Raw genomic sequence first — 26,803 nt, 5'->3', positions numbered from 1 at the left:
TAATGCATACATACAGTACATGAATACATATGATAAAGGCTAAATTAAATAAAATAGTTTTAAATACCTCTGCAAGCTTTCAAAGTAGCGATGTATAAAATGTACTTTTCTCTCCTCTTTGTTTCTTTCTTTTTCTCTTTCTACTGTTTGTTTAGGTGAGTTTGTGTTAAAAAATGTATTTTGTATTTTTACAGGAGGCTTAAGCGTGTATTTGTACTTGTTTGTAAAATAATATTCTTTCAAAAAAAGAGGAAAACAGAATGAGAACATGAAGAACATGATCAAACAACATGAGATGACCTGCTGTGTATTACTTAGGTGACCTCATGTTCTCCCAAGTCTGAAACCCTTTACTCTCCTTTTTAAAAGGAATTGAAGTAAGACCTTTGGACAAATTCTGATAGAGGAAAATTCCAACAGGAATCACGTACACTTAAAAGAAAGAAGAACATTGAATTGATAAAGTTTCTGGCAAAAACTGGATCAGACAATTGATATGGTAAACCCCACACATAAAGGAGCTAAAGGCTACAGAGTAGCTGCCACTGAACTAATCACTGCAGTTCTGTCAGCATATCTCTTAATCTAATCAAGCCTGTTAGACTTCCAGGTGGGAACATTTGCACAGAGCAGCAACTCCCAAACCAAGTCCTGAAGAGCAAGATAGGTTTTTATCCCAACACCAAGTCTAATATATAATTGTACTAATCGCTAGTCTTTGTTAGAGCAGTTTAATCAATGGCATCCAACAGTCACTTTAATCAATGGCACCTGTCCGCTTCCCTGTCCCTGCTAAACAGGTGCCATTGATGAAAGTGAGCTACTAAACCAGCAGAACTCTGAGCCTGAACTCCCTGGTGAAAAACTTTGCCATTGTCTCTGCTGAAAAATTAACCGCATTAAGTGGATTTAAAGAAGCAGTACAACAGATTAAATGACGCTACCATTTTCACTAACATCTAACGCTCCAGAAGTGCCACCTGCCGATTGTCTTTGGGCAGGGAGGTGCTGAACTCAAGTTTAAACACACCACCAGGTACTGCTCCTGCTGAAGCAAGTTTCGACGCACAGTCTAGATGGCTGCACTTGTAGAAGGTGTCAACCAGGTCCTGTGGCACTGCTCACAGAAGAGATGTGTTCACTCCTGTATACTGGCTAAAGCAAATTTCTGACTTAAACAAGCAGGCCTTCCTAAAGTTCAGCTGGTGAAGTAATTTTCTGTTCAAAGTACTGCATACTGACGCTGTTGGTGCATAGCAGCAACAAGACACCCAGGTGCCAGACACACTTTAGTGGTGGAGGAAGGGACTACCCTCTCTTACGTAAAGCATTCTGGGATAAAAGTGCTGTTTATATGCATTTTGAATTATGGTTATTATTAGCAGGATGCCAAGATGGTGTTTTCTTTAAAAAAAAAATAAGTCCAACAAAAACATTTCCCTTCATTCCTGTATTACTTTGTACCTTAAAACACAAGCCTAACGATGCCCAGTACCTTTAGAGAGTCTGCATATTATCTACTTTAAGTTCAATGTTAACTCTCAATCGGACCCATTTCAAAGGATGAAAAACATCAACAAGGACAATGTGCATCTGTTGCAGGTGACAGCGACACAACAGTTTCGCACAAGCTTGTCATAACTGAACCGGACCACCGCAGCCTATCGCATTCTTTTGAAAAGTCAATTATCTTGAAAAGAAGCTTTCTGCCGGTCCTGAAAGCATCTTATAGGCAGAAGGCAGCACTGGATAAATAGCACCATTCACTGGCATTAGGCTGCATTTACATACCCTGTTGGACTTCATTTATTTCTGAGCCGTAATACAGAACATGAAAGAAAAGGTTATATGAAAGCTCTCGTACTACACTGGCTTATCACTAAAAAGCAATAGAACTACTGCTGTTGTGATAACAAACCACTCAAGTGCACGAGGGCTCACCAGGAGTCCTCTGCCCGCTGGGCCCGTTGGGAGAGGGCCTGGGAGAAGGTGCTGTTTGCTTGTCGGGGCTGGGAGCTGCAGGAATGGAGATGGTCGTGGAAAAGGTGGAGGTTGAAGTGGGTTTGGAGGCTGGAGAGAGCGAACCGCCGTTAGGTGAGGGCTTAGGGGGAACATCTGTTTTCCTTATTTCAGAGGCGGACATAGAAGAGCCTTTGTCTTTAGCATCTGTGGGCCTGGAAAAAGAAGTGGAGGTTTTAAAGAGACAGAGCAACTCTTTGAAATCGAGTTAATCAAAGAGAAAGCAAATAAGACAGAGAATGATTATACATGGGCGGCACAGTGGTGCAGTGTTTAGCATTGCTGGTGGTTTCAACACCCGGGGTACTGTCTGTGTGGAGTTTATCCTGTATGTTCTCCCCGTATCTGTATGAGTTTAATCCAGGTGTTCCGGTTTCCTCCCACAGTTCACAGATACAGTGATAGGTTAATTGGCTTCTGGGAAAACTGGCCCAGGGGTGAGTGCGTGCGTGTCTGTGTCTCTTTGCTGGGATAGGCTCTGGACTCCCACCACCCTGGGGGAATACTTTTTATGGACCAGTCATAATTCTTCTACGTAAAGGCTTAGAAATGTAGCCTTGGCTTCAGGAATATCATATGGCAAATTTAAATGAGGGTCTCCTACATAAGCGATTAATACATACCTTGTATGTCTACCATTACCTTAAATACAGCATAACATGAATTCTTAAAGACAGTACACAGGGACTACAGGGAGGACAGGACAACAGCCAGATCAGAGATTTGGCATCCGTGCACCTCCTCATCTAACTATTTCATCACAGATGCCCGATGTGGTTAAAATCCAGCTAGAAAGCAAACCAGTGCACACGTTAATTGCAGATCACGGCCGAAAGTTCCTGAGTAATCCTGAGCAGGCATCTCAAGATACACAGCAAGCTCCTGCTCTCGCTTCACACATGGTGTGTCCACCTGTGCTTCCTCAAATCGGCCGTCACACTCACCCACGTGAGGACACCTGAACCTGGATTCAGTCAGGGGGAAATGTGTTATGCAGGCTACATACTTACTTTGATATAGGTCCTTTCAAGACAGGTTTGAGTTTAGACCGCCAGTCTGCAGGAGACTCATTGGTATCAGCATCTGTAGACCAAGGAGAAACAAAAAGACATGCAGGTAACTGCACATAGGATAGCTTTAGGAACGGACTCTGTAATTTAATACTTCGATGTCATGTTTACTGCCTTCCTGATCCACTACATTCTGAGTCCAACTAAATACCGAAAGAATAACCAGCAACAACAGCAATGTAACTATGTACAATAGCTTATACAATAGCTTATTTACTTTGCATTGTTTTTGTAATGCTCATTTGCACAGTGCATAATGCATCGCCAAATAGCCTTTTATGTTAAAAGATGTATCCTCCTGTGAGCCATGTTCTTAAATATATTAATGACCTCATTACTGTCTGTCCTGATATCCTTCTGTGGCTAGGAGCAAGAGGTCAGACAGCCTGTCTTTGCTCGGACTCACACGCATCAGTTTGGAAAAGGGCCTTCCCACAGTGGCAGTTGTCACGGGCTGAGATGGATAGATTTTGAGTAACTCAAACAGAATTGGGAAAAATAAGATGGGACTTGTTTCCCTCGAGACACTGCACTGATGTTTTCACGTGATTTTTGAGGTATGGTTATGGAGACTGAAACATCTGTCTGACACTCATTTTCCAGCCCAACAGACGGAGCTGTGACTGACCTCTGCACATGCCACAATATCTGCATTCGGCAGATCACAGAAACACCTGAAACATTAAAATAATGACATTTTCTCCAATAAACATTTCAGCTACTATTTAGATGTTTTAAACATGTTTATAACCGCCACATGAATTTGTTTGGACGGGGCAGTTTTTTGGTGTGGGCTGAGATGACAGGGGCACATACCTGCCCCTCCTAGTGCTATTTTTACCAATGACATGGTTACAGACAAGAAACCCTTTCACAGTCACTTCACATGGACGATGCTCACATCGTGCCTTCGCTGGCTCTGTGATTAATGCTTACCCTTGGTGCTTGGCGAGAGGGCAGGTGTTTTGACTGGAGCTCGCAGGCTGGAAGACCTGTTTGGGGTCTCCTTGGAAGTGGCTTTGAGCCACGGTGGCTCGTTACTGCTGTTCTCCGCTCGTGGCGAGGGCTCGTAGGACGAAACGGGTCTGGATCCCACTGACACAGGACTGTCCCTCCTCCAGCTGGGCACCTCTGAGGCAGGAGACTTATTCCCAAGTCTAGTGGAACAAGGGTTGTTGTGACAGGCTGGTGGACGCATTCATGTAGCTAGAAAACCCCATATAGACTTCTGATAGGTTTATGCTCTTCATGAGCGGAGTTTGAACCCATGCAAATAATTTCTCAACAGTCAACTTCACTTTCAAATATTATTTTGCGCAGTATATGATGTTATACTTACACCTTTCTTAACTAGCAGCCCTGTACACATCACCTCACATATAACTAATCAGGACTGGACAGTGCACTGGGATCTCTAAAATGTACAATGCATTTGCAAAGCCTGTTCAGGTGTTTATTGGGGAGGAATAGGGCTAATGGAAAGCAATAATCAATAAATTAAATTTCTGACTTCAGGGAATCCCTATGCAACTGGTGTTCATAAATTTGACTTGTTCATATTTTATTTCCACTGTTTCTTTAAAAACTAAGTTGTCATGAAAATAAATGGACAATGATCATTACAAGCATGAAAAACCTAAGATAGCAATGCAATGACACTTTGCTACTATTATTCTAGCAATAAATGCATATCAAGCCTATTTCAATCTTCATTTCTCACTCTTAAGACATTTCGATACAATGTGTTTCCTAACCATGTCTCAGCGGAAAATACTACAGTTCAACCTATGAAGTATAGATTACACATAAAGAACTACATGGCTTCAGAAACACACTTTGTGTAAATGTGCGTTTATATATACGCAGCGCTGTCTGTAGGGGGGCCAACTTCACGGAGCTTCAGATGAGCTCACGTCCCAACACATCTTGATACCACAAGAGGTCAGTGTTGCTTGCAAAAACATTTTCAATTCAATTTCAGACGTTTGCTGTGAAGAAACAATACTAACAGGTGATAGCCAGTATCCATACGGTACATTCTCCCGATACTGTATGTATATATTATTATTTTTCAAGGATGCAAATCCAATTTTTCACTAAAAGATCAAACAATGTTAGCTGTGAATGTCGTAGCAAGCTTTTCAACAGATTTTATTGCACTTTCGGTTTCTATGCCAATGACAAAACCAGGGTGAAGTAAGTGTGGGGTTTTCAGAAGAAGGAAATGTTAATCACCACAACCACTCCGAGCCCAAACTGTGTCTGCAGCAGACATCCCTGAAAGAAACAGGGGAGTCTGAAGTTCAGATCCATCACAGAGCTTAACCCCCTGAAGCCCAGCAAAAGTATTTCTCCAAAGTGGACAAAGAGAATTAGAACTGTTTACTAATTAGTTATCAGCAAGTACAAGTCAAAATGTGCAATTACTCTTACTTCAGATGAACACCTACCTGCTATTTAGCTGAAATTCAGGCGTTCTCCCTCCTGCAACGGAAAGTGATGTGTTGTTGTTGTTGGCGTTTCCCTCAAGTGGTATTTTCTTTGCTAGCAAGGATCTGGCCTTGTCTTTTCTGTCGTCCGGGCTGACCGGTGACGTGACTCTGCTTGGGGTTTCCGGAGTGATGCCCGCCGATGGCCACCTGTTGCTGGAAGGGTCCGGTGCTGTCCCCTGGCCAGACTGGAAGAACCTCTCCCGAGCTGCCTGGGTTTTCTGCGCAGAGGAAGTCCATGGCTTGGCAGTGGAGTTTGTATCACCGGGCTTGGTGCTCACAGTCAGTGGGGTTTGCGTGGGGAATCGTGAAACTGGGGAGCTGTCGGTTTTAGGGGGCAAACACACAGTCCCAGCTTTAGCTGACACCGGGGAGCTCTTGTGTGACCCCCCTCCAGTGAACATCGCAGAAAACGGGGGGCTCTTGGCGCTGTTCTGGGTTCTCTGATGTGTGGAACAAATGTAAGTCCCAGCTTCAGGACCAGGTTTATAGGTCCCAGAGAGAAGAATACTAGAGCACTCCTTGCACCTGTTCAAACATGAAAGGATTTTACGTTACCTGCATTGACGACCTTTTCTGACTTAATATATATCAATACATATCTTCTTCATGGATTCTCCAAAACGTGCAAACCATTTATTTCTGACTAATATAAAATAAATAGCAATATGATTCTATAGATAAGGTCAATTTCAGGAACAAATTGATACATAAAATATATAAGCTTAGGCTTTGGCCCAAGAAATATTTCTCTTGTTTTGTAATTGCAGGTCTTATGGCACTACTGAATTACGATCATAATCTAACAGAAAATAAAATCCCCATCCTGAGCATTTCTCTTGAAATAGCCTTAAAACAAGTGGCACAAAAGTCTGGCTTCAATAAAAAAATAATGAAAAAAAAACTTTAAGGACATGCCGATACAAAACATACAATTACGTTATAAAAAAACACTGAAGATGGAGTCTCACTTGAAACAATTCCTGTGATAGAGCTTTCCGTCCACAAGGTGGCGCTGTACCAGGTGAACATGGTTCTTGCACACTGCACAAGTACTGCTGAGGCTTCCCTTTTTATTAGAGTTTTCAGCCAAAACCTGCTTCTGGACAGAAAAATGAGAACTATTTCAGGTTTACAGCATCTGCGGAGTTTCTGTTTACTCAAAGAAGCTTTGTGCACTTCTCTCAAAAAACAAAAAAACAAGACTGTTTTACAGTAGCACAGCTGCTCATAATGCCCAGACACTTTGAAACAGAACAGGGCTTTAAAATTTCACTGAAAATAAATTAGAGTAATGTATAATTTCTACTAAACTCATTATACTGCTTCATTACTGCATTTGATCTGACAATATACTTGTTCTGTAAGAATGTGAAATGTGAAAAAATAAAATGTATGTGAACCAATTTTTATTTGACTTGTTCACACCCATTTTAAAATCTTTTCCAAAACCTGTGACTTATTGATTAAAGTATAATCCTAGCTTGCACTGACCACCAATCTAATGTGTTCGTTTGTAAAAGGAATGGGGCACAAATGATTTCAGCAGGACGTTTGTAGACCAATCGGCTAATTTAAGACAATGTCAAAGGCAACGTTCAACCAATATTTGTCAGATCCAAATGAAATTTAAAAAATATTTGAGATGTTTTTTTTTTAAATAGCTATTATTTACAGTAGTCTTTGATCATAGTATTATCTGGCCCTGATCAATTTTCTAAACAGCAATACTTGTTTAGAGGTTGTTTAGTGTCCAGTTTACACATCAAATTCCTTCAGTTTTAAGGCAGAATTGAAATCTTGTTCTACATCAAAAATGTCCAGAGATTATTAGGCGAGATGGCAATTCTGTTTACAATAGGGTTAAGAACAATTGTTTTTTGTTTGAACAGTTTCTACACAGAGGAACCATACACATAATTTGTAATGTGCCAAAAACAGATTTCAAAAAACAAAATCACCATGAGAAGCACATACCAAATCTACAGTGCTGAGAAAAGCTTTCAGTCCTTGCACAGATTTCACATTTTTTTGCTTTAAAGCTTGCAGTCATGACTCTTTGAAGCAGTAACTATTTTTTTTATATAAACAACATAACTCCACACATTCAAAGCAAAAACAAAAGAAGTAAATACATAATTATTATGAATCTTTCACTGTGACAACCCTAAATTTAGATGCACAAAACTTGCTAAGTGACTTCTATCTGTGTTCACAAAATCGAACCATAAAAGAATAAATACATTTGAATTTTTCTCATAGAACTGTACATGTTGAATTACTCAAGCTGCTCTGAACTTTGAACAAGTTTTACAAGTGTATTTTATTCAGCGTTTTCTGTAAGTGCTCACATAGAGGTCTGAGGTACCAAAATGACTTTTCCGAAGCACATCCAGCTGTGTTAGTATTGTCTTCATTTTGCTGAAGACCAAAATGTACTCGGCTGCGTCACACCCAATAGTTCACAGAGCCAGGAAGCTGTTCTGTTCGAGGAGGCAGTTCCTCTAATTACCCTTTGGGATTACATAATAAAACCTCAGTGTAAAAATAGCAAAACAAGCTGTTTATTATGCTTTACTTGTCACAATACACCAGGAAAACATAATCCTAAAAAAACGTTTTCACTATGTATGAATTTGCGGCCACTACATGGTAAAACATACATTCCTCGGTATGACTGTGCAAAACCTTATGCTGCCGGCAGGGTCATACAGACCTTAAAAAAGTGGACTGTGAAGAAGGAAGAATGACCCACTGTACCATTGGGGTCAGATTTACAAGCTGGGTATAAATTATACCAATTCAAAATTACGCGTTACTGGATATCCAGTTCAGACACTATTCCTACATCCATACGCAGTTTAACTTCCTTGGCAAAGGAAATTGCATTAGCTACAATAAATATTCTAATAATTTAATCTCATAATTGGGTATTGGGTGGCACAGTGGTGCAGTGGTTACAATCTGGATCGGAGCTTATATATTCTCCCCAAGGTTGCATGAGTTTCCAGTCCAAAGGACACAGTGGTAGCTCAATTGGCTTTTGTAACAATTGGCCCTGCTGTGAGTATATGCGTGTTTGCATCAGTGTGTGCCCCGTGATGAACTAGCGTGCTGGCCAGGGCGTGTCCTGCCTTGTGCCCGCTGCGTGCCGGCAGCCCTGTGACCCTGTATTAGAGTAAAGCAGCTAGAAAATGGCTGAATGGATGAATTACGACATGATTCCGCTCTTCATGTTCTCACAGTTATGGCGTTGAAGGGTTGTTTCACAGGTGTTACTTCAGTACGAAGGATCAGGAAAAGGACTATAGGCAGTAGTATAACAGTACTTCCCCTTCCACTCAACTAAGTGATATTAGTAATGCATGAGGTTACAGCAGGCAGCCATATTAGGGTGAGGGCTGCAAAGGAACAAGCAGAGGTTAACTCCAACATGGAAAGTAGGAAGAAGTAAAGTTTCTAAATTAGACCGGGCCGGACAACGTGCCTGGGAAAGGAGAGGGGTCCTGTTAGGACCCATTTTTTCTAGAAAGTTGATACACCGACGTCTGCACAGTATAACATCATGAAGGGGATTTCTGTACTCCAGAACAACTTATAATACTGCTACACACACATAGAAAGAACTGCACAAAGACTGTTTCACAAAGAACATCCCCAAGGAACACTTGTCATAAATGAAACTAAATTAGTCTCAATATAGATGAAACAAGAAGAATAAAAGCTGTCTAAACAGTAGAACTAAAATTTAGAAATAAGAAACAGAGCTAATTTCATTGGCTACATTAAACTTGCCTTTAATTACACCTGCTTAACCAGGTTTCAATTAGGGAAAAGTCACGAACCCTCTGGCCCTCAGATCACCTGAAGTGCTTCAGGTTAATGTAATACCACATGTAAAGATCACAGCAGCTTTGAGCTCCTCCATATTAATTATATTATTCATCTGAAAAAAGCTGTAACAAAACTTCCCCCCATCAAGACTTGCATCCCATGACTCTTAACTAGCAAAATGTTACAAGTCCTCTTGAAAATTCAATCATTGCTAATCTGTACAGTGAGGTGTTTTAACACAATAAAACCCACTCCAAGGGAGGTTGAATAAAGTGTCGTGAGTGTCAACCCAAGCCTTACCAGCACATAACCAAAATCCCCCATAAAATTAAAACCAGCTTTCTCCCAGTTCTTCATCTCTACGCCCAGTTTTCCAGCAACATCTGTTGTTTTGAATACCGACATAAGCCCCCCGCATGTCATAATGCCAGACTAACAGATCCTACTGTATTTATCAGATTCAAATACTTCTGCAAACACTGGCGAAGTAGTTTTAAGACGTACAGTATAAATCATCCTGCTATCATCATGCAACCAGCCGTTTACACCTTTACCAAACTCCGCCCATCCAGTCCAGACCATCCCTATCTCGCTTCTTCGCCATTTTCTCAGGTCCAACAATTCTGAAGTGGTGGAGGATATTGAGCCCATGTCTGTTTACAACAACAGCTCTGCTTAATGCTCTCCGTGTTGTCACGTACATATTATCCCCCTCTTAAGATTGTTTCCTCTAAGATGGCAGGGCTTCGCACGCAGATATTGCCAGAAAAGAGGAATAACCTTACTTTGTCAGCATCCCTGGCTGGTGTGGGGGAGGGTTTTGATGGTTTTGCGACGGTGACGGATGCAGGTGGTCGGTTTTCTGCTGCAGACTGAGGCGGGTGGGGTTTAGCAAACACCGGCTGATTCTTCTTCCCAGATGGCTCCTCCTTCGACACTTCGGCAGGTCTCTTAATTCCCGCCATTCCCCCAACTAAGAGAGAAGAAAAGAGATACAGTCGAGTGTGTCCTGTACCGTTTCCGACTGTATATATGCACGAGAATATAAATATCTACTATATATATATAATATAGTGCATTATTCTGCTTTAACTTTAATTACAAATTAAAATCCATAAAAGCGAATGAACATTGCGTTTAATGGATGTAAAAACTTCATGTTGGTCTATTTTCTTTTGTTTACACAGATTTACAGATAAAACAAAATTTTTTCCAGTACTAACAAAAATCTTATTTTTTTATGAATACTAAGAATTTACCTGTTTGGCATCTGTTTCATAAATCACAAATAGGCCTACCTGCACGAGACAATTCTCAGACTAAGATATTGTAAGGAAAGGAATTTGACCAACTGTTTATGAAGGAACCTACTGATCTATTAACATCATTTACAAGCTGTAATATGTTAGATCTTGTATTAATGATATACAATTCTTGTGACTAGTAAAATCAGATGGCTCTACTTCCTTTAAAAAAAACTTTCAGGCTTTGCAACAGTTTAAAGGTCTGAGCAGTTTACAGACTTCTTTTTGATAAGAACACGCACACAAGCAGGAAATACAACTGCCAATCTGGCTCTGACAAAAATATAAATTAAAACTATTACATTCTGCTCCAAAGTCTCTTTTCTCCATTTCTACTTACATGTACTAAATGTGGTAGTTTGGTTTTTAAGTCCCTTACCTTTATTGACCTTTTTAGCTTTGTTATACTCAGTGTGTTACCTATAGCTAATAGGCACTCTCTCTCAACAGAGCACATATATTAAATCACTTAAGTGCTTTCAGAAACTACTGGTAACAAACTAAAAAACAGAAAGAGTTAGAAAGAAAGTTTGAGATCAGCCTATTCCTGACTATGGTAGAGATCTCCAGAAAGTGATTCGATCTGAATGTCCAATTAAATAATTTCCCACACAATGCCATTTTACCTTATTAACAAAATAACAAATTTGACAATAAAAAAAAGAAAAATGACACAAAAGCACACATGATGGTTGATCTCTGCACTCAGCCTTGTTAGAGAGTGTGAAGAAAAGCTTATGGGATAAAAACAGTTGAATTTACAAAAAAGGGAATCTGAGTAAATCTAAACAAATCGAAACTTCAAATGAAGAGAACCTTACTTGGCGAGCGGCCATGAAAGTAGTTATAATACTGTGACACATAAGTGAGAATGCTGAGCCTATCAGGAACTCTCAAAGCCACCATATCTTCTGCATCCAGCAGTGCTGGGATTCCTAGCTCTTCATCTGCAACACGGAAGGCCTACAACATAAAGTGCAAAAAAATGGTGTTAATGCAGCTAAAGATTACAAATCAAAAGAGTAGAAATATCAACAAAGCCACATGTACTTGTAAATAATTTTACTTTTTTCTATGCTGTATAAGCAGGTCCACAGACAATTGATTGGACTGACTTGAAATAGGTAAATTCATTATTTAATTCATTATTAGATGCTGTCTTGTGGGATTCTGTCCCGCTCTCTTGTACAGCCCGGACATCCAGGTGCCTGTTCTTTGGTCTCTGAGCTCTAGATACTGCATGGCCACCAGCTCGTCCCACACATATTCAGCTGGGGCCAAATCTGACCAGTACAGTGCCCTCAGCACAACTCATCTTTCTGGAAAGCCTTCTTGACATAAGCAGCACCAGGATGTGTGTTATCCTACTAGAAACCTGTCACCTCAGGATCAGCCTGCATTAAGAGTAGCAAGTAATCAAGTGATCGATACTGTGCTGTGCAATCAAATTGTCATCTGTCTCTTCAAGTGCAGCTCTTTAGCAGCTTAATACTCCTAGCCATAGTGTCACTTCCTGGACCTTCCTGCTATTGGTCTGTAGTAAAACACTAAACGAATCATTCTGCACGTCTGTGCTACACTCACAGATATTGGCGAGTCCACCAGAACTGTTTCGCCAGCACAGCACACAGATTGCACAAAGCTATTCTTCTCTTCTCAGCAGCCTTGATGTTCAGCTGGTCACAATGAGGTGATTTAGCGATTATGCTACAGTCACATGAATATATCACGGTCTTATTATTCATATCATGATTCATCACAAAATTAAAATGAAGCCAAAAATACTTAAATCAATATCCAGAAATCTGTAAGCTATATATATGCATACGGTACATAAATAGAATTGGTGCCTTTCTTTTGATACTCTGTACGTCTTCTTTCTTGGTTACACTACGTTATAGCCTGTGAGATTCCCTCAAACAAGTGTTTAAATCTTAGGTTTAAAGCTCTTAAACCCATGTGATATCAAGAAGTTTTAAACTGGTATAAACCTAAGCTGCATTAATTTAGAAACTGTTTCTCAACCATTCTTTTTAACCACAGCTTAGTATTTTTTTAGTACACTTTGGTAAGAAAGCTTAACCTCATATCTGCATAATATCACAATGTTCAAAGTTCATATTTAAATAATCTGATGATTTTAGGAGCTGCTCCTCACTTCTTCAAACTTTCTAATGGAGCCCATTTCAATACCAAAAAAACACAACTTTCACAAACAGAAAAAGCAACAAACGCCCCATGCTGAGATTGAGTGGACAGGCTGAGTAATGAACAGCAGATTTCCCTTTGTTGCGCATGAAAAGGAATAAAGTGATAATAGGACATTGTTTTGTAAGAAGAGTGTCATTGTTTTCCACATTTTAAAGGGCAGCAGTGTGACTGGTGGGTCTTCAGCAGGACGCTGTGGATCGTTAATAGTTATGTTAATTGTGGGTGGCTGGGAAAGAGTATCTTAACAGCTGCAAGAGATCTCTTCTCCCAAACTGCGCAGGAGACAGTCAGGAACATAAACACTGATGAGTTCAAGAGCACAGGCTTGGTAACAGGAAACACTGCCTGTAACTAAACACACACTGCACACATATCAATACACCCTCTTCATAATACATGGAGGAGAACTTCAGAGACTTTACCGCAGATTGTGTGACAGGCATTACGATATAACAACATAAACATGGTATTAGGTATCTGCTAAGCTCCTGGAACCTAAAACAATAAAACAATTTACTATGATCTTTTACCTTATCCTCTCTTTTTGGTTAACTCTTAAAAGAGGATTATTAACCATTTTATCTGCACCAAAAAAGTCAAATAAACCTTTATTGTGCATCTCAAAAGACGTTAGGATTTACCTCATTTGTAAAGCCAACCAACATTCACAACTAATTTTTAATGAGCCATCCATTATTTAAAGTACCATGCATTTGCTATGTATTACACTCACACCATATCCTTTTTTGAATCTATCACAGAATTATCCACAAAAGCCTATTTACTGCAGATTCAAGGTAATTATTTTTTAAAAGCATGGGAAACAAAAATGTTTCCAAAGCTACTTGTTTAAATTTAAGTGTATTCTGATATTTTTATTTTTCTGACTGTTTTCTATTAAATATCCTTTCTGGGGCACAGAGTAATCCCCACAAATGGCACAGAATCTGTATTGGACATTTACTCAGAGGCTGCATGTACAGAATGGACATGAAAATAAGGTGCTTCATAAACACATACCATCAGCACCAATGTTTGTCTATGGACAAACTACGTGTGTAATACTAATCGAGCTTTTCTGTCTTTAGTGCAAAAATAGTTGTTTATAAACATGAAAGTATTCATTCTTTACGGTGCAGTGAAAGATGTAGAAAGAAATTAAACAACACATGGAGGAGGCAACCTTGGTATTATACTGTATAAACCTCTCTGTAATACGTGTATCAAGTAGCAGAGCCCTGAGAAGACTGCAACAGTCATTTAAAATTTATATGTTAGTATACTAGCTTTTGAGATTCTTTTTTTACTAGCTACATAGTAAGTGATATTTGATCGTGCATGCTTCATTAAATTAAGATACTATACACCTGAAAAATCTTTTGTTTGGCATGAAGCATCTTTCATAGATGCAAGTGGTTATAGAATGTTCTAATAAGTGGAAATATTCAGTTTGAGAGACCACAGCAGGAGGGTTTATGACAATCACAGGACATGCGGTATCGAGGATGACTGTGACTGACAACGCCAACATAGGACCCACACATTTTCTGGCCCTGAAAAGCTCGCTCTTTTCAGTGCTATCACTTTGCTTTTACATTCTTCGGGTCTTAAAGTGCAGGACTTTTTCTCTGATTTTTCTTCCCACCGGTACAGACAAAAGTCATACTCTCAAAAGAGTTAAGATTGATGTTGTGTTTTTTCCAGTTGTCCTATCGCTGAGGAGCTTCCTTGTTCTGCTTCACAGGTGCAACTGACGTAGCTAAGCTGGAACAAGAGGACTGGAGTCTAACACCTGGACATGGCCAACTCAATGGAGCTGAAGATGAAAATGGCTTCAGCACTAATGTTTCAGACAAGTACAGTATAATAGGAATGATAACTGCATGATCGACCATCGGTTTGGTTTGTCTTGATGTTGTGATCCACAAGCAACTGCTTCCTCATATAGGATGCACTTGCAGATCACAGGTGATGCTGAGTTTCTTTGTCAATAACCACTTCCTGTGAAAGATCACTCTCAGGGTAGCCTACAAGGTGTCCTATGCCAGATTCAAGTAATGCATTACCACCTTTAAAGGGATTACATTCACTCTGAGCATCTCTGAATCTCTTCAGATCATTGGCATCATGTCAGACCAATGATATCAACATATGTTTTCATAATACAAAAATACAACAACATCTTGTCATCTTTTTTGTTCCAGTAACACAAGTCAATCCAGTTTCCTATAGTTTAGACAGTCACAAGTGAAACATAAATACATGCACACAGAACCCAAATTCTATTCCAGCTGGAAAGCCTGAGTCTGCAAAAAGAAGATAAAGTAAAATGTTTTGTACCGAGGAAAAGTCTCTGTAGTGTAGAGCCAGAGAATTTGAAAAAAAGCTTACTGATGCATTGACAGTCTGCATTTTTATCCACTGAACCAGGAAATTAGAGACAGAATGAAGATCCTTTTAAACATAAGGAAACAGTCAGTGTGAACATGGACACGGCAAAACATTTCAGGTTCTGCAACAACCCTCTACGTGCTTGGTGTAGCATAAAGAATTGATTCCCCTAGCTGCTGTACTGCTGAAGCAAGGCTGTAAGGATACAAAGGAAAAAAACAAACTTCACAGATTTTCTGTGTGAATCATTTGGCTCCCAACAGTTCTACAGCTTTTTCCCCGAAAGAAAGACAGCATTGACATCAGGCCAGTGTGGCTGACAAAGTTTTCCCATTAATAGAAGAAGGGGCTATCCAATGTGAAATATACTGGAATGCCTCCCCTATAATCTCTGTCTTGTTACATTTCTGACAACAGTCATGAGCATTTCACAAAACTCTAGTGTATAAACATCAGAAAAGAGAATCACTGCTTCTGTGAGAAACGAACCAATGACCTTAATTAAACAGTATTGTTTAAAAGGTGGAAAAATAATGACTCAGACTTCACGTAATCCGCAGAGTAAATTCCCATTATTTTTTTAGGCTTTCTGCTCTTGGTTGAACTCATTCAATCAGCCAAGTTGGACTTAACACATCTACTACTCCAGCTGCAGTTTACACTCAAAAGGTAAAAAAATACCTAACATCCTTAGTGTTCTCTTTGCTGAATACGGATTTTAAATTCACCAAGTAACATTCATTTTATAAAGCTACTACCAGTGTCATTTGCAGAATCACCACCAATTATTCTAAAACTTACAGCAGCTAATTTACTATATATGTCAGTGTTGTTCCTTAACGTAAGAGGCTCAATGGCAATTCACTAAAAGTACATTTTAAGTCAGCTAGTTATATATAACAAAAATAATTCAGGTTACAATTGATTTATATTTTTGTGGTTTCAACTCAAGGCTGCTTTAAAGTCGCTCGCTGTGTGGCTTCAATTTAAATTCCAGATGTTTTGAAAGAGGGACTGAACAGATGTAATATCAGGTCCAGCCCAGGAGTCCCTTTTTCACTCCTCATCAGTGCACTCAGCGCTGAATACATCACAAATACATTGCTTTGGGATGAAAGTGGATTACTCAGGGCTAGATTGATTTGCTGTTACCTGCACATATACTGTAAATGTAGCTTTACAGTAGATTCTGTTTGAAATAGGTGTAGAACCAGTCTAGTTTCTTTTTTCAAAACCCAATATGCATGTTACTACAAAGAACCCACTAGTCTACACAAAGTTACAGGAAGTAATGTATACTAGTGTATTCTCTGCAATGCCATCTACACAAGGATGGTATTATGTTTACAACTTTCCATTCGGCAAGTTTCCATTCATCTTGTAGGTCTTGCAGTTGTTGAAGTTTAAGACAAAGGATCCTTATACATTCTTTACACCACAGTTGTGAGGCTGAAAAGACCTCGGGGAACTTCTTTCCGAGGACGTTTTTTGTCCAAGACATTTTGCCATGATGCATTATGGGATAAAGCCCATTCAGTTCCTTAACTGCTTCATTTGGCAGAATTTTCTTGTTTTATACAAAGCCTGACTTGTACAAGAAGGAGAAGAATAAACAGCTGAAAAGGGGGTGGGATGGAGATTAAATAACAGCCATTCAGGGAAGGCAGCTGATAGTCTGCCAAATTGCTGCCAATATAAAGAAAACTCCAAGGAAAGTAAGGACAGGATTCGTATCGCTCATTTAGATAATGCATGTGGCAGCTTGTCATCTTAATCGCTTGTTAACATCAGGAATTTGTTTTCTCGGGACAAATTTACTTTCATTTTGTCTCGACTTCACGGCTTGCAGGGAAAACTGTTTTGTGGTTCCTCCATTGTTATCGACAACCTAAATGGTTTACAAATGAATTAAAATGCAGAGTTTTCCTTTTGGTTATTTTTGATACTTCAGGACAAGATTTTTTAATCTCGCATTTCATTTTATAACACCCCCAACAACAAGTAGCCTGGAAATAATCTCTCATTGCGATTTTTATAACTATGTGCAATATGAACTTAAATGAGATTTCGAAAGATTTATTTGGATGGTTTCAAATATTCATTTCATTTTCATCTTTCTTGAAGTTTTATCCTACAATTTCCTATATTTGTTTTAAGGTGGAGTTCACCTAAGAGTGAATCAGAACAATCAATGGTAAAACTGTGTCTCCTCTGAACACCTACAGTATGCCTATGGAACAGATAATTAGCCAGGAAAACAATCTTATAAAATATTAAACAGCCTTAAGATCTTCAGTACAAGCCCTTGAACCATGTTCAATTCCAGAACACCCCAACCACATCAGGAAATATTAAGCAGGCTTTCTGTAAAAAATACAATAATTTTAAAATTGGCAGTACATTAACATACCAGGATTTGTTACAACAAACTGAGATAGAAGACCCAAAACACACAAAACCGTTATTTACAGACTGCTATGCAGAGTTGGAAGAACTACCAGACCCTAAACCATCAGTTTCAACCTTAAACACTTCATATCACTGACCAGTCCTATGAACACTCCAAATCAGTCACGAACCTTTTATCTTGGAAACAAAGCAATGTTTTAATAATGTAAAAATAATCCTCCCCAAGAAAACTTGCAATCTGTGATGTTAAAAAGAAACAACTGTCTGGCACCTATACTGAAATGTATCTAAATAAATCCAAGTAAAACCTGTAATCAAATTAAACATTTCCACAGATATGAAAAATACAGCTTCTTTCGCTTCTTAAGCGCAGTTCCAATATGATACCCAGTATCCAATAGGTTCTGGTTCATCAATGAGGAATTTGAAAGAAGATTTGCTACAGTTCCAAACCCCCTCTGCAGTTGAACAGACAGGAGCTCTCTCACTCAAATAAGAGGCTGCTCTCGTTCTGATCATCTTCCCCCTTTTTTGCAATCTCTGTTTTAAGTATAATATTGTTCATATGAGCTTATGTGGACAGTTCCAGTCTTAAAAGATGTCAAGCCATCTAGTATCTCCACTCCTCTGGGGCCTGCTTCTGGCACCAAGCTGTGCAAATACACTCTATCTACAGTAGCAACACTTGTGCCACAGTGGATCTCCACAATGAAAGAAAATAAAAATGAGAAAATGTCAACACCATTACAGAATAAAAAGATGAAATAATTGTAAATAATAATAAAAACATAAACTGTATATCTAAATAAATCCAAAACAATATTAAGCTGACAATAACCAGGGCCCAAAAAATTGCACCCACAAGCGACATGAAGTTAAAAATTTCATCGTCACATTTCTCTTCTCAAAATATGCCTCAGCATTGTTTCGGTATTAATCAATCTCTTTCACCTTTCTAATGTGATCAAAGGCACACCATTCTTACATACCAAAAATTGCCTTATTAATGTCCATTTCTTAGCTGGATGATTTCTTAGCTTGATAAACAACTTTGTTCATTCTAGCAGTATGGACGCCAGTGCAACTGTGGTTCAAGCGATATTGGAACATGTAATTCTAAAGCACTAATTCCATTTTGTGGTGTGCATAGTATATCTGCTCATATTTCAAGCCAAAGCTTGAAATGACAGGATTTGTGGGAAGTGGATAATGTTTTTAGAAATTGGTCACAGTCATAGTAAAGTACATTTGTGGTCAAATACCAAAAGTATGTATGTAATTTTGCACTGTCACTGGAAGAAAAAGGTGGAGCCGTATTCAACATTCTTCTTCAACATAATTCTTTCCTTGATGAAATCAGCTGATTATTGTTTGACTGTTTGGAGTTCCCCTTTTGTAAAAAAGCAGTACAATGGTAAGATGTGAAGAAATAAGGTCATGTGCACATACCATTTTGTGCGCAAAAGGTTAAGGATCCCAAAACAGAGGTCTCAGAGGTGAAGTATTGTGAGACGTTTAACCATTTCATTTTGTGAAGCAATTAAATACTTATCTAACATTTCCAAACTAGCTGCCTTCAAAAAATAATATGTGCTACTCAGAATGAAAATCTTTATAAAAAATAAAGGATTTTTTGTAAGTGAAAATGACATCAATGTTTTAAAAAATAAAACAAGTTTTCTGTAACTTCAGTAAAAAACATGAAAAAAGAAAAAAATACAAAGATGTTTTGTTAAACTAAGAACATCCTGATTTAGGCTGATCAAACAAAGTTACTGAAGACAAATGTGATAGAAAAAGGTGAAGTTATAAGTTACATTTAAAACTAACTTTCATTCCAAATTTCAGGAACACATCTTATCCCCAGAATCAAACTGAACATTAAATAAAGAATGATGGTAGATTAAGGGAGAGTATAAAAGCAGTTTTGGCTGTTATGTTAGTTTATGTGTTACAATGTTTTACCAGATGCATGAGTAACAAGTGCACTGAAGTGCCGTACCCCTTTGTGAGTGGTGTTTCTACATCAGCTTGAATACAAGCATGCAAACAGCATGGCACCAATCAACAGAACCCCTATATTTAATTTAATATTTAAAGAAAATCCAAATAATGGTCACACACATACATATATATATTTATATGTTCTTTCATTACTGATTAAGCAAAACATGTTTATTTAACAGAAGCTTAGGGATCCCTATGTGCAATACATTCAATAAACAGTGGCACATCATATAGTTACTAATCAGTCTCTTAGGACTTTTTGCCCATTCTTCAGCTGCTCCAGATCTGTTGTCTGTCTTGCATGAACAGCTCATGCCAGATCTTGCAACAATATTTTTATTGGGCCAAGATCTGGACTTTGTCTTGGCCATTCCAAAACACAAAATTCCTTCCTTTTAATCCATTTTAATTTTTTGCTCAACTTTCTCCTTCAGAATATTGTGGTCTGACTCTGAAATCACTGTTCCCTCAATGATTGCGAGTCGTTCAGGTCTGTGGGAGGAAAAACAGCCCCAAGCCTTGACAATCCCTTCACCGTGCCTGACAGTGGGGATGAGCTTATTTTGGTTGTAGGTTCTCACCAAAGATGGCATTTTCTGTTGTGGTCAAAAAGACCGATTTAAGGTTCATCTGTCCCGAGAACATTCTTCCAAAAACCTATAGAAGCATTCAGATGATCTTTTGCAGACTTAAGACGAGCAGCAATGTTCTTTTTTGAGAGCAAAGCTCATCTCTAGGCCACCCTCCCATGAATGTCATTGTTTAGAGAAAATGATACACGTAATAGAAAAACAAGTAGGTAAATAAGAATTAGTGCAAGTGCAAAAGTAAGTGAACCACAAGGCTCAATAGCTTGGTCAACGAGGTAAGTATAACTAGCTACTACAATAATAAGGTACCATGTTGACCAATTAAAGAGCCAATTACCAGGACAAAGTGTGGGAGGCTCTCTACTACATAAAGGTAAGAAACCTAGTCAATTTGATGTTACCCATTCAGGTTAGTGTAATTAGTTAGTTAGTGGATCTAAAGACAAATCGCACAACCTCAGGAAGTGTTGTAAGTGCTCATCAGTCTGGAGAGGAATATAAAACAACAGCAATTTTTTTTGGAATTCATCAGTCTACTGTCAGACAAACGAAGCAAACTTAAGACCATGGTGACTGCACACAGATGTGGACGTCCTTTAGAATTATTCCACAGAGCAACCAGAAAACTCATACAGGATGTCCAAAAGAACCCAAAGACCACATCCACAGATCTCCAGGATCCTCCTGCTGAAGCTGGAGCTGATACCACCTTACCTCCCCTCACCCCTGTACCAGGTCTCATCGTCATTAGTGATAACACCTACAAGGGTGATGTCATCCACACACCTACTTAGTTTGACGGATGAGTCACTGGAGGTGCGGTCGTTGGTGTACAAGGAACAGAGAAAGGGGAAAACACGCATCCTTGCAGGAAAAAAAGTTTTCACAAACAGTCTGACAAACAAGGGCTGAGCCACAGCCACTGCCTTCTGTGAGAAAGCTGAAAATCCACTGGCAGATGGAAAGTGGTTCTGGAATGACAGCATGAAATGCAGAGCTAAAACCCACAAAAAAGAATTATTGCATACAAGCCTGAAGATTCAAGATGTTGCAAAACACAGTGAAGGGTCATATTAACAGCGTCATCCACTGACAAGCTGGCCCAACATATATATATATATCAGTATCATATGATGAAAAATCTTCATCATGACAGAAGTAGGAGCAACTGGTCTGCAGTCGTTAAGTCAAGCTATTCTGTCCTTCCTTGCTGCGGGAACGATAACGGAGGATTTAAAGCAGGCGGGTATCCAGACACTGATCCAGACTGATCCACTGATTAAATATGTCAGTCAGCTCTGGGGCTAATTGCTCTGCACGATGCTTTAAGCACGACGCCTCTAGGGAGACATGAGCTAATAAACTGCAGGGACTGCAAGGACTCTGCCCTTTTGCTGCAGTCCAGTTCACTCCCGCTTAGTTCGGGCGCAGAATGTCAATCAAAACATTCCAATGTGAAAGAGCTGGTTAAAATTATGTTCACTTCAGAACAAGATGACTTGTCTTTTCCTTCGATTTTTAACATTTGCACTATTTTCTGTAGTAATCAGAGAATGAGCACCAGAAAGACTCTTCTGACGAACTGTAGGCTAGGGTGAGGTCTGTTTACCTCCCCAGGGAGTAACTCATAATCCTTCTGTGATCGAATAAAATAATCGCACTTTTATTACAAAGTCACGTGACTGACAACTGAAAACATCTGTGGACACCAAGGTGCACGTGTGTGACAGTAATGTATCTTACCATGCAATTGAAATACCTTCTATACTCCATGGTAGCCAAGCCCTAAGGATCAACTAATATGAGTCAATCATTAACAAAAGTCATGTGAAGCAGTGCTGTGAGTCAAACTGCTGTTAGATGTTTCCTCTTAATCAGTGACCAACCAACACTGACAACGGCTTCAAGATGAAGGAAAAGGGCATGGCTTCACGAGTTAACACGTTTCTTCTTGGTAGAAGTGATATCTGCCGATTTAAGATGTGCTTGAATACATGAACTGTTACAGCAACTAAACACATCTTCTTTATGCCAAATATGGTTCTATCGAGATAGGCGTACTACTATCAGAAAAATGGTAAGGAGCGATTGAGCCAATTTTCTATTTGCTTTCCAGAAAGGTACCGATGCACACCCTTCAGCCATCGATAACAACAGGTTATTTTCCAGGCAGGTGTCAGGGACATTATCAATCTAATCACAAAGTTCAGCTCCTGCTTGACATGCTCACTCTTTTCATTTCTATCTCCATTCGGATTGAGAAAAAACAGCTCATGTCAGTGATCTTTTAGTTTTTCCATCTGGTTTTTCTACTGGTACCAAAATTTGACATAAATGTTAAACTTTTTGCACTGCACCAAAACATAATGCCTGTATCTAGCACAGTCGTGTCTGAAAATAAATACTATTTTTGGTACAGTACAATGAAAAATTTCAAATATACAGTACAACTTTTGTGGAAATTATAACATATATCATATTTTGCACATAGAGCAGTACAAAAGCCTATAACATATTATACAAAGTCTTTTATGGATTTGGATGTGAAATAACAGAGAGCTGCTGTCAAATTTAGACTCCAGAGGTAATTTCTGATGAGCTCCCACCATTTAAAAGAAATACATTTTCTAGTGTACACAGTCATAAGTTCCAGGGGACATCATAATTCGTGTTTCACGTGCATAATATCAGTGGGATTAATACATACTTGTGCCACCATTTGTTTGTGCAAGACATAATTGTGTTAAGCACGCCTTTATCACTTCAACATACTTATAGGAAGAGGCAAACAAATTCACAGAGACACTTGGCATACAGATAAAATCGGGTCAGTCAGGCAATTAAAAAATATTTAAATAGTCCTTACCAAGCTGTTGTTTTCATATACATTTTCTTTACTGAGAGAATCAAAGTCTCTGAAAAAAAAAGTAGAACACAATGCTATTAATCACAATCTGAGCAAATATTTGGGTATGTGGGAGAACCTCATGGGAAATATGAATATCCCAATCTCCTGGGAATCAAAGCACTCCAATCTTCCAAATGCTGTTCCTGAACTTTTACCAGCCAAGCTGTTACTTGTTTAACTGTGGCCCCCAGGCAATATGCAAATATTTGTTAGTAAATAGGTTCAGTTGCTCCTCATAAACTTGCCATTTGAGAGATGATGGGCGGATGAATCCATTTCACTGCTCTAGACTCTTTCACACTGTCAAAGAGATGTAACTTTTTGGTTACCTGGATTATTTCCAAATAAATACAGATATTACGCTTACCCACAACAATATCTAGGAGAAAGTTGTAAAAAGTAAACAAATACAGGTTTTATTAGTCTGGAACTATCTGAACAATTCCCCAGGAATACAGAAAGGGAACTCAGGGCCTATATTAACATGGAAAGCTATCAAACAGCTAAGAACAGCTCAGTGTCTTCTCCTTATTTTTGAATGAAAAATTATCTTATAGTTAACTTATCAATCAGTAATAACATAAATATAAATTAGGAAATAACCTTACGTTTATCCAGGCCCTGAAAAATTGGGCAACAAACTACTCCTACAGTATATTTCATACAGAAGCACATCATCTGTAACATCTGTAACAATGTACTGTATGCATCGAAGCATATGTACTGTAAAAAGCAGATTAACTCGAAGATAAAATCTGACAATGAGAAAACAATAAAGATGCCTAATATTCAACCATACTATCATTTTAGGTTTACCAGAAAGATGAGCACAATATGTTTCTCATTTAATCAAATAGTAGCATTTGTTATTCAAATTGAATATCAGGCTGGATAAAATATGAATAACATTATGTACCATTTACAGAAACAATATAATATACAAAATTGTCCGTTTTTACGTTAATTTTTATGACATGGGGAATCTAAATCACATTTCGTTTTTACTGTGAGCAAAAAAGGCACTAGCATAATTTACTTTGAGGTCAATTCTAAATGACTCTGTCGGACATATTCAACTAATAAACAATCAGCAGAAGGAGCCCTGAATACTACTAAAAGCAAAGAATGTATGTACACATAACCCTGTGACCCTGTACACACTCGACTCAAAAGGTTAAGTAGATTAGCGTCTGTACTGTCTTTACTTACAGTACAAATACTTTTAGCCCCCATAAACACAGTCGTCTTGTACTTTCATAATACAGAAAGTCTGATATATTCTATGAAGGCATGCCATGAACTGGCTTCTCTGCTAGTGAGGGAGTGCTGCGTGTACTTAGTCCTACCTTCTGCCCTGTGCTTGTGACACGAAGTGAGTTTCCTTAACCCTCACCAAGGCAAGCAGCTGACCGAGCACACAGGCATGGAAAAATGCAGCATTAACCTCAGCCTGCTTGAATAAACTGTGGTCCAGTGACCACTGGGACCAAATCTGTTGTTTTCTTGAACTGGAGTAGGGTAAAGAAATTACCTTGACAACAAAGATGCAGTTCATTATCAGTGCATTTCTTTCTCATTCCTCCAAACGTGCCTGTAAACAACATTACTACACTTTCTGCTCTTGGCCCCTACCTCAGGTCCTAACTGTTAGGGCCAGCCTGCAGGATGGGTTATATGGGGTGTCATCCAGTATACAATGGACACTAAGATTAAGAGGGTGTGAAATACACAACAATTTTGATTATCACGTTCAGGAACAAATGTATCTGCAGGCTAAAGCTTCCTTGGGTTAGGTTTAAAAATATGTGCTCACAATGTTTTAGACAGCAAATGATAAGAGTCTGTTAAGAGAAGTGCAAATGTAAAACAAAAAAGTGCAGTGGAAATGCTCCAGTTAGGATGTTTTGAAAGGGGGGGTCCTTTCTCCAAATCACAGGGTTCCCACATGTGAAGACACACCCAAGTACCGGCTCCTGCCCCCCAGGGAAAGCAGGGAGTGTGGCATTATTATACAAATTTCCCCATGGTCCCGTGGCATCAGGAAACAGCTCAAACGTACTGTATAATGCCCCCCACTGGGACCCTTACTGACCCATCAGTCTGTAAAATAAACCACAGGGAATACATCTTACGTTAAAGAATTTAATATAAATGTGTAGGGTGGAAGCTTGGAACACTGCTGTTGACTCAGTCAGAGTATTGTTACTGTACCTGGAGGTTTCACAGTAGCTGTAGGGCTTTAGTTTAAGGGACTTTAGGCAGCAATGTACTGCAGAAGGGGAGGGTTAGGGACACACCCACTCAAATAATGTTACTTTTTGCTGCAGTTAAGGGGAGAAACGTTTGACGAAAACAAATTATAAAGAGGAAAACTATATTCGTGTCTTCCGTAGAAACAATACAAGTCCAATTCAAGGATATACCTGTAAACTTCATCTTTAATTATAAGCGTTTTGAAAATGTCATATGTGATGAAGCATTGACAGGACTTCATGGGAAGACAAATATGATACCCTGGCCAAAACTATTTTAATAAAAGTCTTACTGCAGTTATCATGATTCTTCTTTCAAGAAATGAGTTATATTTGCACTCAAATGCATTGTACCTTCCCTAAACTGAAAGGGCAAACATACTGCAATGCTACTAACAGTGGTTCAGATCTTTGCTTTTTTTTCCTGTAAGAGATTAAAAATTAACAAATTCTGTCAATATAACTGGTAACTGTGAAGATTAAATCAACACATTAGATCCAAAACTCTATCCAGATTTCTCAGAAGCAAAATTTCTTTGAAGTAGCTTTCAAACTGGGGACACATTCACTTTTCCTAATGGCAAATTGACCACGAAGCAAAGATCCACAAGTTACCTTTTGATTCAGAGCAATAATCATCCAATAACCTCTCAGCGTCACGGGTTTGTCAGAAACTCAGCTGTTTTCGTGGTGCACACTGAATTAATGCTCTGACTTTTCAATGTATGATTCTATCACAAGTATCGTATTTTGGGGGGTTAGCGGTTCAAAAGCCATTAATATAAACTAAATGCTTGTCAGTAATTAGTGTCCAAACCCGTTTCCCTATGGATTGACAGTCAAAAGAATATCCATTACCAAACAGCAGAAAGCAAAGCAATGTTAAGAAAAGGAGAATGGAAATCTGTTAATGCAAAGATTTTTCCATTTTATAATAATTAAGTAAAAACGGCTTTAACTGAATGGCTAATGGTTTTTAAATGGCTATAATTAAAAAAATAAACACAATGAATGCAGTTTTTCGTACTCACGAGTTAAGAGCAAAATGTCATTTCACACAACAAGTAGTAAAGTGGTTTGCTTTCTTTGAAATATTTGTATCACGCTGGAAACCAAAACATATTTTAACAGCCTTTTGTTTTAAGCCTGTCAGGTCATGTTCTTTCACATTCGTAACTTCCAGCACTAGGTTATGATTTCAGTACCCACAGCAACTGCCGGGAACAAGTTTTACAGTTTTCAGGAAAACACGTTGTGAACCCATACACAGCAGAATGTAATTTACAAGACGGTGTTGTTAATTAATTGCAGATGCGCAT

The 26,803-nt window shown here is 38.8% G+C and overlaps 1 protein-coding gene across 1 annotated transcript in view; it reads right to left on the bottom strand.

Moving 5' to 3' along the window:
* micall2a (mical-like 2a) overlaps nt 1-26,803 on the bottom strand; it is a 34,397-nt gene that overhangs the window by 6,953 nt on the left and 641 nt on the right. The window contains exons 2-9 of the mRNA XM_088936907.1: nt 23,191-23,239; nt 11,538-11,679; nt 10,198-10,385; nt 6,550-6,680; nt 5,540-6,106; nt 4,026-4,246; nt 3,030-3,102; nt 1,942-2,174 (exon numbers count right to left, since the gene is read on the bottom strand). Of these exons, the coding sequence (XP_088793033.1) occupies nt 1,942-2,174; nt 3,030-3,102; nt 4,026-4,246; nt 5,540-6,106; nt 6,550-6,680; nt 10,198-10,385; nt 11,538-11,679; nt 23,191-23,239 (1,604 nt within the window). The remainder of the gene's footprint in view (nt 1-1,941; nt 2,175-3,029; nt 3,103-4,025; nt 4,247-5,539; nt 6,107-6,549; nt 6,681-10,197; nt 10,386-11,537; nt 11,680-23,190; nt 23,240-26,803) is intronic.

The sequence above is a fragment of the Atractosteus spatula genome, chromosome 18 (assembly GCF_055471065.1).
Source record: "Atractosteus spatula isolate fAtrSpa1 chromosome 18, fAtrSpa1.hap1, whole genome shotgun sequence".
Classification (NCBI taxonomy): Eukaryota; Metazoa; Chordata; class Actinopteri; order Semionotiformes; family Lepisosteidae; genus Atractosteus; species Atractosteus spatula.
This window is presented reverse-complemented; position numbering and strand designations above follow the sequence as displayed.